This window comes from Coturnix japonica, chromosome 1 (genome assembly GCF_001577835.2).
Source record: "Coturnix japonica isolate 7356 chromosome 1, Coturnix japonica 2.1, whole genome shotgun sequence".
In the NCBI taxonomy this organism is placed as follows: Eukaryota; Metazoa; Chordata; class Aves; order Galliformes; family Phasianidae; genus Coturnix; species Coturnix japonica.
Window position 1 is genome coordinate 148,722,582 of NC_029516.1, and position 12,196 is coordinate 148,734,777.

A 12,196-nucleotide genomic window follows, 5' to 3' on the forward strand; every position below is an offset into this window, starting at 1 on the left:
GGGGAAATGGATTTAAGTTAAAAGAGGGAAGTTTTAGGTTGGATGTTAGGGGAAAGTTCTTTACTAGGAGAGTGGTTAGGCCCTGGAACAGGCTGCCCAGTGAGGTTGTGGATGCCCCGTCCTTGGAGGTGTTCAAGACCAGGTTGGACGGGGCCCTGGGCAACCTGATCTAGTAAATGTGTATGTTTGGTGGCCCTGCCAGGCAGGGGGGTTGGAACTACATGATCCTTGAGGTCCAGTCCAACCTGGGTCATTCAGTGATTCTGTGATAATCCAGATGCTGAGCATCAGCCTGGCATACCAACCTCAAAACTGATCGCTGTCTGAAAGCAAACAAAATCTCCCTTTCTCTGTTCCTGCTACATCTCTTGAAGGACAAACAGATCAATACATGTTAATTTTTTATGCATCTAATGTTTATATTAAATGCAAAGAAGTTGCAGAAGCGTCTTATACCACAGAAGTAAGGCTGCATTTCAAAAAAGGAGGGTTAAGAAACTTATATATGGCAACTGTAACACAGGTCTACTATTCCACTAAACTGAACTAAAGAATGTCTGAGAAACCTGAGTTCTATTGCCTCAAGATGCAACATGATAAACCTTCACACAGCAGTTTCTGCCTTTTCCAATACTGTATGCCTGTAACTCACTTATGGAGCACCTCTCACAGCAGTTACCTGCCATCCTGCCAGCTACACAGTGGCAAGTCTACTCTTGGTATTACCAACACTACCTCTGCAAACCAAAAAGAAATAGAAAGATTAAGGTTGGAAAAGACCTCTTAGATCACCTAGTCCAGTCATCAGACCACAACCATCATTCCCACTAAAACATGCCCCTCAGTGCTGTATCTACATGCTGCTTGAAAACTTCCAGGGACGGTGACTTCATCGCCTTCCTGAGCAGCCACTCACGAGCACTGTCCGGGCCCAGGTCTCCAGCTAGTTTATTTCTACCCAGGTAAGAGTACAATTATCCAAGCCATGAGCTGCCAGCCTCTCCAGAAGAATAGTATGGAATGCACATTCACATCTAAGCATAGTCTATATATATATATAGACTATATACCCTTTAAGAACAGCATGTGTGGTTGGTTTTAATCTGAAATTTTATCTGCGTGGAAGAATCAGATTCAAGTTTTTAATGCAAAAACTCAATGTCAGTTCACAAGGAAAACAGATTCTTACTGTAGTTCTGTGGAACAAACTCTGGGTTCTTCGGTGTTTTGAGTTTAAATGACACATCTCCAATAGTGACAGTATCACCTGAAAAAAAGAGAAAAGAAGTCTTTTAGTTCCTATATACTTTTGATATGCACGATACATTCATATTAGGTTTACATCACAGGCCTGCTGTGGTAATTGAGAGCCATTAGTTTACCAGTCAGGCTCTGCTGCTTTTCAATAGGTCAGGTAGCAGCAGAATTTATATCTAATTCATATTCCTCAACTTCTTTATTTATGAATGCTTACTGCATTGGGAGCTATGGAAGTCAAGCTCACTATAGAACCCTGTTCCAGATACCACTGCTAGTTTCTTCAAATGAAATCCTTAGCTTGTTTGACTGCAGATATAGCAGTGAGAAATACTGGTAGGGATGATGATTTTCTCATTTTCAGGCAGCCTGAAATGGAGTCTCTTGGAGGTACAAAACGTTATATTCATGCCAATTCACTCCACCTGCACTCTCCAGCTGTGCAGCTGAAGAATTTGGCACCTTATCAAGTTTGGAGAAATCTCAGACATTTCTTGCTCTTGGTTTCAGTAAAATTAAAGCACCTGCCATGTAATTTACTGGTTACTTCCTAGGACCTGCTTGTCTTGTCTGAGAATGCACTAATTCTAATGTAATTCAAATGAACCACTGGAAATATGTAACATTTAGAACTGGATTCACAGCAGCCAGTGAAGAATCACCTACAGCAATAAACAGGAGGCAATGATGAAAGGCTTACAGATAATTTCCTTCCAAACTGAAATGCTTAACAATGCCCTGACCTGGGATTCCCAGCCTCACATATATGCCCACTCGTGGATCTTCATGTTGCTCTTGAAATACAAATAATCACCCCAAAACCTTTTTCCTTAAAATACTGGTGGATGACATATGATGATGGTTGCTCCTGCATTTTATGCAACAATACAGCGCTTAAATGGCTTCCCAGAAGGTGGGAGACAATAGCAATACTGCTATATGGAAAGTGACCCAGGGTTCATTCCTGGTCCTGAGGCCAAGTGTCACCAAGCAGCTCCCACTCTCCCTACCTAGAGCTGAGCACCCCTCACTTCCAGACTCATACAGGAGCCAGGAAGCACAATGGTCCAAAACAACAGGGGCTAAGCTAACTATTAAGCAGCAGTCCAAGGCTTCAGCTCATTTCCTGACCCTCCTTGAACTGCACGACAAATGCTATTTGCAGTCTGCAAATCAGAGTACTATGCCCTTTTCAGCGTGACGAGTTCAGTCACTCCAAAAGTCCTGCAACAGTTCAAGAGTATCGTACCTGGTTCTGAGAACTGTTATGTATTTTTAAATTAAAGAGCTGCCAAATACAAACACATCCACTTACAGAAGTAAGACACTGCAGGCTTTGATGCTCCCAGGATTTTGCCCTCTTCTTTGAGTTTAAAACAAGAACTATTTTACTGTACAGCTGTTGTCTCCTATTCCCTTTCCTCCGCAGTAACTCCAACCACTCCTTCACACTGGGGAACAGCTAAAGGGTTTACCAAAATGCCTCCAAGTTGATGAAAACATCCCACAGGCCCACTGCTTCCTGCAAAAAAATTGACACCTCTCTCATTCGCTCAGCTAGGAAGAATTTGAACATTCTAAAAAGAGCAGGTTGCCTGATATATCCTTAGGAAACCACTGCCAGGTTTTGGGTTTTTTTTTTCCCTCACTGTTCCTCAGCCAACATGCAAAGAGACAAGAGTACATGACTAATTAGCTCCTAGCTGAAATCACCTCAGCTCAAGTTGTAAACACTCTTCCATGCATAGACAGTCTTCCAAAACACAGCAGGGACAAGATGCCAGATGCTGAAACAACAAGGTGTCAGACTTCTTTTAGCGCGTTGGAATGATGATATCATCACAAAGAACGCTTTAATTACCTATTTTATTGGCACTGAAAACCTCAGTTGATTGCCCGGAATCTAAAATTAAGACTGAAAATAAAATTAAAATAAAAAAAACAAAGAGTAAGTTAATTTGCTCTAGGTAAAAAAAAATAGGGAATGCATCTCTTCTGGCAGAATTCACTTCAAATCCTAAGATGGTAACACTTGATCTTACCATTGCCAAAAATTCAGCAAGTATTCCAGCCAGAAACGGGCCCTGCAAAGTAAGGTAGGAGGGAACTATAAGAAAGCAATGGAGAGAGCTAAGCACACCAAATCCCTAACACAAGCTAAACACATTTGTCTTTTAGGTTTTGTTACTGCCTGGAGACAAACATTGCCTCAAACTCCCATCTGTCCACAAAGCAAAAATATTAGCCATGTTTAATAGAACTACAAGCAATATCAAACCAAAACAGCACCGTCTGTTTTCCTAGCTAAATGAGCACAAGAAGGATTAGTGCTCTAATCTTATCACGCACTTCCACCTGGGCTATATTTTCTTGTCTAATTTGTTTCTCCTCCATTCATTTAAAATCTCGTGTTTGGTTATGCCATCTCCACTGCATTTCCAAACTCTTTGAGCAGAGTTGTCAGCCCAGATAGGCTCTCTCCAATGTTACACCAGCTGGCAAGGAACTGACAACAGCCTGCCCGGTAGAAATGTGGTGTTAAATCAGCTGGGCTTGTCATTTGAGAACATACATCTCAAACAATTTTTTCTCCACTGCAAATTATAGAATACTCTATAAATACTTCAGTTCACAAGCTACTGCTCTACTACCATGCACAAAAGCTACAGAGGTGAAGAGGTGGAGATGTGCCCTGGTTTCTTATCTCTCACACAGAAAACGGCAATCTTAGCTGTCACGATCTTTGGGGAAAACAGTGGGATACAATCAGTGTCTGGTGTACAAAGAGCTATGCCTGTAACATAAAGCAGTTGCCAAATAAGCCAGAGTCTAAAGGTAAGTGGAATATCCCATTCAGGGGCTGGTCAATATACAGAGGCAGAAGATTGAGCTCCATGCAATACGGGTCAGAAATTCAGGGCACATAAATACAGTGACCTGATAATAGGAACTGGAAGAGACTCCCTGAAAGATATGAAAACAGCCTCAATACATGCAGTGAACTCTTCCTAGAACATACGGCTTGGATAGATCTGCACTGCTGTGAGACAGGAGTTCACATGCGCATATCCAGCTAGCCAGTAACCACAATACACCTCATCTGATGACTGGTTCTTCTTCAGAGCCACACTGCAGATATTAATACGCACATCTGCTTTCTCCCATAAAAAAAGACTAAAGCTCTTCATGTGAGCAGGCTTGTGTCTTCCACTCAGTGCACTGAGGACTTCTGAAGGGTAGCAGCTCTTGCTCCAAGTCCTGCCATGCAGCTGTTGGCTGGCCAAGCACTTTGGTAGAGCACCACTGACAAATGCCCTGTGCTTTTTATCCTCCTACTGACTGCAGCCAGGCACAGAAAAGCAGGATCACAAAATCACGGAACATTCCATATTGGGAAGCATCCCAAAAGATCACAGAGTCCAACTCTTGGCTCCACCCAAAATTCTTTATCTGAGAGCATTGCCCAGATGCTCCTTGAACTCCGGCAGCTCATGGCCATGCCCACTGCCCTGGGTGGGCTGTTCCATACCCACCACCCTCTAGTGAAGAACCTTTCCTTAAAGCCCAACCTGCCCTTCCGCTGACACAGCTCCATGCCATTGCCCTCAGGACCTGTTGCTGTCCCACAGAGCAGAGCTCAGCGCTGCCCCTCCGCTCCCTGTGAGGAGCTGAAGCTGCCATCAGGCCTCCCCTCTGCTTCCTCCACACTGAATAAACCAAGAACATCCACATCTCCTCATATCTACTGCACTGTAGACCCTTCACTATACTTGTTGCCCTCCTTCAGACACTCTGTAACAGTTTTATGTCCCTGCTGAGTTTTTAGGCAGCTAAGATGATTGCCTTTTGGCCTCTTTAGCCCTGAACATATGTGAGATTACCACAGTCCAACAGCAGTCTTAACGTATTACACATTCACTCGTACGCAGACCATCCATCTGGTCTCAAAAGCCAAAAACAGCCAAAGCACATTAAAACCATGAAGGTGCTAAGCTCCACTAACATTAATTTTCGCGGGATTAGATCACATCTGTTAGAATAAAAGAAAAAAAAAAAAAAAAAAAAAAAGCTTGATTTCTAAATGATATTCAACCGCTTATTTCCAGGTTTTAATTTCAATACATTACGAAAGAAAAAAGAAAGGAAACAAATAAAAAATCATAGAATTATAGAATCACCAGGGTTGGAAAAGACCTAAAAGATCATCCAGTCCAGCCGTTCACCTATTACCAATAGCTCCCACTAAACCATGTCCCTCAACACAACATCCAGTCATTCCTTCAACACCCCCATGGTCAGTGACTCCACCACCTTCCTGGGCAGTTCATTCCAGTGCCTGACCACCCTTTCTGAGAAGTATTATTTCCTAATGTTAAGCCTGAATCTCCCCTGGTGCAGCTTGAAACCATTCCCTCTGCTCCTGTCACTAATGACATGAGAGAAGAGGCTGATCCCCAGCTCACTACAACCTCCCTTCAGGAAGTTATAGAGAGCAATGACGTCTCCCCTGAGCCTCCTCTTCTCCAGGCTGAACAATCCTAACTCCTTCAGCCTCTCCTCATAAGGCCTGTGCTCCAGACCCTTCACCAGCTTCTTAGCCCTCCTCTGAACACGTTCCAGGGCCTCAATGTCCTTCTTGCAGCAAGAGGCCCAAAACTGGATGCAGTACTTGAGGTGCGGCCTCACCAGTGCTGAGTACAGGGCAATATAACCTTCTCCAGCTTCTTGCTCAACTTCAACTTATAAACAAAACTAGATCACAGCACCCAAGTTGTGTCCACCCACAACTGGACAAAGCATTCCAGGTGGAACCTCAGCAGAGCGTTCTAGAGATGAACCCTCCCTTGCTCCTCCTGATCTAGCCAAGCCTGTAGTTTGCTTTATGCTATGAGGGCACTGTTGGCTCACATTCAACCACACATCCACCACAACCCTTCAATCTTTTCAGCAAAACTGCTCCTCGGCCAGTCCCTTCCCAGCCCGTAGCACTCTAACATAGTAAAAGTAGAACTGGCAGAACTTCACACTACTCCTTGTACTTCCTGAGGTTCCTCTGGACCCAAACCTCAAGTTTATTAAGGCCTTTCTGGACTTAAGACCTGCTGTTGACAGAGCGCAGTGATTTTGTTCCTGCATAGCAAATAGTACTTATCTTCTGTTGCATGCCCTTATTTCATTTCTGTATGCTCTTACCACCAGCTCACAGTGCTTTAAAGCTGTATGAAGATGCTTAAAGTACAGGTTTGACTTCAGCCTTATGGATTACAATGGGCAAGGCTTGCACAACTCACCAACAGGTGCCCTGACTGTAACAGCTGCTAAACAGGAAAAGTTCAATTTTGAACAACTGCCAAACATAGAAATTTGGAAGCTATTTACTGACATTTACTCATGGGAACAACTGTGAAACCCTCCTGAAGACCACAAATACTCAGAAGCTTATCTGCCTGACAGCTCATCCCTTTCTTCCAGCTGTATCAGTGAGTCTAATAAAAGACACTGGGGTTTTTGCTACTTTTCTTTCTTAAACGTTAGAATAATGTGAAATAACTCCACACACTTCCAGGGACAATTGGCTTTGAAAGTTCCCATCTACTTTTCCTGCCTTCTCAGAAGTGCTGATGCAACAGGCATAAGGCCTTGCAGTAAATTAGATCACTGGAGTAATTGCAGCAATCACAAAGCCCATAAATACAATTAAGGATGCAACCAACAATAGCATGAACGTTGCCTTTCAGATTTCTCTCAAACTTTACCACTGAATAGATCTAGTAGCTCTTATATGGCCTTCTGTGCACCAGCGAGACAAATCTGCTCCATAAAGACAGAGTTAAAGCTGCTGAGCACGACTCCTTCACATAAAACAGGTCAAAACAGACAACAGTTCCTCCCTTACGCTTAAAAACTACCATCATAGAGAGTAAATCAGATCTGGCAGGGATGTCAGATCCAAATTACTGCGTGCTCTACAATTTGCTCTTTGCCTGACTGTTAACAGCTTCCAGCCCTTACAGAAATAGCTCCCTTGTCAGTAGCGAAGAGACGTGCAACATCAAGGCTTGCTATTAGTGCAGCCCCATAGAAACAACAGAAATCCATATTGCATCCAAGAGTTCAGATCACCTCTTCAGACCTCAGTAAGCCCAAAAGGAGCAGCAGGGCCTGCAAGATGACAGGCGGGTGTATTTAAAATAAAATTAAAAAGAAAAATTATTATTATTCAAGAATTGTTTCAAGAATATTATAGTTATCTACTCTTCAATGGCTCCTCGTGAAGGAACCATATATCAGACATGAAGTCAACCATAAACAAACAGTAGATATGGAGGTGAATGGCACTAATTCAGAAAGCACCCCTCACCAGAACCCCTTTTAGCAGTATTCTGTTTCCTTAATTCACAGCCGCTCGCTGCAGACTCTATATTTAGCAGTTTCATGCTTCTGGCTTTCATCCCAACAAGTGCCAGCAACCATGGGCATATGTCACCACTTCCGAGAGGCAGTTCTGCTCCGCTCAGGCCCAAAGGGCATCAGAGGACACTCTGGGGCAGCCCGGGTCATCTTCCCTGCATACACACACACACACACACACACACACACACACATATTCAAGGTCAGCCCCACGCTCACAGCTACCGCTGATAGAGAAGGCCGAGGGGAGCCGGGGACGTTTGGCGGCGGGGTGGTTACCTGAGCCGTGCAGCGCCCGCACCTCCAGGCGGCCGGGCCGAGCCGCTGCCGGTCCGCCGGCCAACACCTGCCGCAGGAGCAGGCGGACCCTGCGAGCAGCCGGAGCCCCGGCCCCACCGCCAAGGCACAGCAACCGAGACTGCATGGCCGCGGGCAGAGCCGGGCCGAGCCGGGGAAGGGAAGCGCTGCCGTACAAAGTCCCACCGGAAACTGCAGCCCAGCCGAGCGGCGGCCGGGGCGGGCAGAGACTGCGGGGAGCTGAGCGGATGGGGAGCTCCGCGATCACCGTCCTTCCCCTCCCCTCGGCACGGCAGGGCACTCTGGGTCCCTCTGCTCCAGCCTCTGCCCCAGTAAGGACACCCAGAGCAGGGTGCACAGGGCCACGTCCAGGCAGCTCTGGGAGATCCCCAAGGAGGAGATCACACACCTCTGGGCAGCCTGTGCCAGTGCTCCATCACTGCACAGCACAGAAGGGCTCCCGGTGTTCAGAGGGAACCTCCTGTGCTCCAGTTTGTGCCCATGGCCTCTGGTGCTGACACTGGGCAACACTGACAGCCTGGTTGCAGCCTCGGACACCCTCCATCATAAGTTTATGGGCATTGATGAGACCCCCCTTGAGCCTCCGCTTCTCCAGCTGAGCAATCCTGGCTCACTCAGCCTCTCTTCACATTTGAGGTGAAGATCTTCTTAGTTATCAATATTTAGTCCTATACGCATTTCTGCAGCTCAACATTGTGCTCTAAACACTTCAGAATGGTGAGATTTAATGATCTTCAGTGTTCCCCATTGGCTAGCACGTTGCCTGTGTAAATTCCTTTCTTAGTACCCTGTGTAGGTTTATGAACCTGCTTTCTGGGTCTAAGGCACGGTAAACTAAATTGAAACATCCTTTTATAATAGACATTGCCCTAATTTCTTGTAAAATGACATCTTGAATGCTGGAGGCTAGAGGTAGCATCTGAAGTACTGTGTTCAGTTCTGAGACCCCCAGGACAGGAGAGATGAGTACATATGGGAAAGAGTCCAATAGAGGGCCACCAAGATGATGAAGGGCCTGGAGCACCCCTTTCTGAGGGGAGAGGCTGGGAGAGCCCAGCCTGCTCTAATGGAGGAGACCCAGGGGATCTTATCAATGCCCTTTGTTTTGTGGGTTTGTTTTTTACGCTAAGGGTGGTGAGGCACTGGCACAGGTTGTCCAAAGAGGTGGTGGATGCCCCATCCCTGGAGACACTCAAGGCCAGGCTGGACAGGGCTCTGAGCAACCTGACTGGGCTGTAGGTATCCCTGTTCATCGCAGGAGAGTTCAACTAAGTGCCTCTTATGGGTCCTTTCCTCGATTCTATGGAACAATGAGATTTTGTACAGGTACTTTAACACCATAAAAAAAGCCTTTTTAAAAATCCTTATTGTATGTGTAGCTATATACACCTGTCAAGCTAAATGCTTTAAATTCCAGCTCTTTCTGAGTCATGTATCTATAAAAGTTTTTGCCTTTTAAAACATTATCTTAAAATTCTAAGTTAGTCAGCTTTTCCAAAACTTCAAATTCAGCTTTAAGTACAGCCTCAAATCTCCATTTCTAGCATAAGAAAGGTATTTTTACCAATTGTCAAGCTATTGCTGAACAAGTTATAATGGAAACATTGCCATCTCTCTGCATAATGATGAGCAGACATTTTACTGAATATATGTGTGTATATGTGTATGTATATATATCTATATGTGTGTGTGTAACTGTGTAACTTGAATGTTGCACTGTTTCTATGCTATATTGTCAGTTTTAACCACTAAAAAAATGAGCACAATTTAATGAAATCAGACTATGGAACCTGCCTTTTCTTTTATAGATATGTATATGTCCACATGTGAAATTTTATCTAGCTCCACAGTGCTACATTATTGATTGATCGTAGCATCTGCTTCACTTGCAAACCATATCTGAATGTTCAGTGAAGTGTATATGCTTTACATACATGGCACTTGCTCCCCCCTTTTTACTGAAAGCATGATTCCATAAGTAGTTCAGTCCTGTCATGAAGTGGAAGGATTTAGCAGCCTGCATCTGGTGTGCTGGCAAGGCTTTCCCAGATGATTTACAACACTGGTAACAAACAGCTATTTCATATTTTCATTCCCTGGCTTAACAGCATTCTTATTTGGAACGTGAAGTTTCTGAACAAAAATACTTTTCCTTTGATTAAACAGAAAAGAACTTATTCCAAAGACCGAGAGCTCAGAAGGTATCTCTATGAGTTGACAGCTTCCAGACTCTTCTCTGTAGTAGCTGTCATCTACTTTGGTGCAGATCTCTAGCTGCAAGACACAATTAGACACAGGTGCAGACTATAAAGAACAATGCATCATCTCTTCCTACTTGTAGTCACTTCTCCTACACAACAGGATAGGAAACAAGTGAGATGAAATCCTGGTTTTCTCCAAAGTTTGTAGGAAATCTTCTTTAGGTTGTGAGGCCTGATTTTTACCCAAGTAACACGAGTAGGTCAGTCAGTCTTCATTTAGTTACCTCTTGGTCTAGAATGTAGCTCTGTCATTAATCTCATTGAAAACAAGGACCAGAAAGAGGCAAAGAAAGAAGTCTATAAGAGTTCATACCATTCACCAGTGCTGTGGACTCCATCTGGTAATGCTGAGAGAGAGACAAACCCTAGAGATAGGCCTCGCTGACTGATGATTTTCCTTCCCTAGCTCAAGAGATTACCTTGTATCTCTTTTTAGTCAGGCAGAATCCATTTCCTTAGTTTAAAACTTGTAGCTGTTTTCACAAGCTGTGTTCAATCATTGTTGGCTTGTGTTAGATAGCAGATAGAGGCTGGCTTGTTTTCCTTTGGCTTATATCAGTTTTGAACAAATTGAAGTACCGATTTCCATGGAGCCACTTTAATTTACAATAATGAGAGTATTTCTAATACCAGAAGGTGCTTCTCTTGTATGGAATCAATTTGGAACAATATAAATCAGATCAGAATGGTATTACACAGCTGTTCCTGTGTTGACTTGAACCCTGAATTTGTCCTCTGTTTTAATTTAAGTTGGTTTCAAGAATGGATCAACATTGAGAAACTAAGACTCTACTGTAAACTCATTTCTTATCTCCTGATTCTTGCTAAACCGGCTTTCACTGGCAATTTCTTTCTGTGCATCTCTTGATGATTAGTACATTAACCTTTCTCTTCTGCAGTATTATAAAATAGGCATGAGTGAAAGCTAGGTTATGTACTACAAATAGTGTTTATAACAGATTTTCCACTGACAAAGAATGCATAATTACCACCTCTTCAGTTAAGTGTTGAAAGATTTTTGCTCTCTGTATGACAACATCTCTCAAGAAATTAACATTCACTCCATTAGTTTTCTCAGTATCTGTTCAGAGCCATCTCTCTGCGCATTACACTATGCTGTTTGCACTGCTGCACTGAACTAAAACAGACAGTAAGGAGAAGGGCATCATTGATTTCTTTCTTTCTTATCTTTCTTTTTATTAAGACATCGAGGTGAGGAGCTTCTTGCCATCTGATTGCTCATGAGAACACCTAAGTTTGACCTAGCAGCCTTGAGCAACATATAACTGCATTTCTCAGAGATCATTACTGCACTCATAAAACCTGCTTGCATTTTTAAAAGCAGCAAAGGAGGTAAGAAAAGCAAGTACCATGTTGAATGGTACTGAATATTCGCATCCATATATCCATATCCACAAACACTCAGGGTATGAAGGCCATGAGTGAAGGCATCTGTAATTTCTTATGCCAAACTCCATCTGTTTTCAGTCGTTTATAACTCCACCATTCTTTAATAATTTGCACAGAAATTTCTCATGCTGAATTTCTGCCTCGGGCTGAAGACTTCTTTTGAAAATCTGAACAAAAATAGCTTAGCCACTTTTCAGGAGAGGAAAAAAAATACATTTTTCTCAATAGTAGCTGTAGCCCCTATATTACTGGGAAGGCTGCACAACTCAGCAGCCCCATCACTTGAAGGAAACGCATACAAACTATCCTGATCCTATTAAGCGGTAAGGAACAGACTAGGGAAGAATAAAATCTCCATCCTAGCTGATAAATCTGCATCTGGTTTTACCTATGTGAAAATAGCCACAGAGCACTGCAGACAGAGATTCATGCTTTCAGTGGTCTTCTTCCTTCTCTCCCTAGGCTGGGGAAGCAAAGGGATGAGGAGACAGGCCTGAAGGGACTGTTAAAGAGTGGTGAATTGAGCACAAGGAACTCTA

The 12,196-nt window shown here is 43.7% G+C and overlaps 1 protein-coding gene across 1 annotated transcript in view; it reads right to left on the reverse strand.

Annotated features, from left to right (window-relative positions):
• Positions 1 to 8,160, reverse strand: part of VWA8 (von Willebrand factor A domain containing 8) — a 153,133-nt gene extending 144,973 nt beyond the window's left edge. The window contains 2 exon segments of the mRNA XM_015851727.2: positions 1,190 to 1,267; positions 7,948 to 8,160. Of these exon segments, the coding sequence (XP_015707213.1) occupies positions 1,190 to 1,267; positions 7,948 to 8,092 (223 nt within the window). The 5' untranslated portion in view covers positions 8,093 to 8,160.
• Positions 8,161 to 12,196: the final 4,036 nt, after the last annotated feature.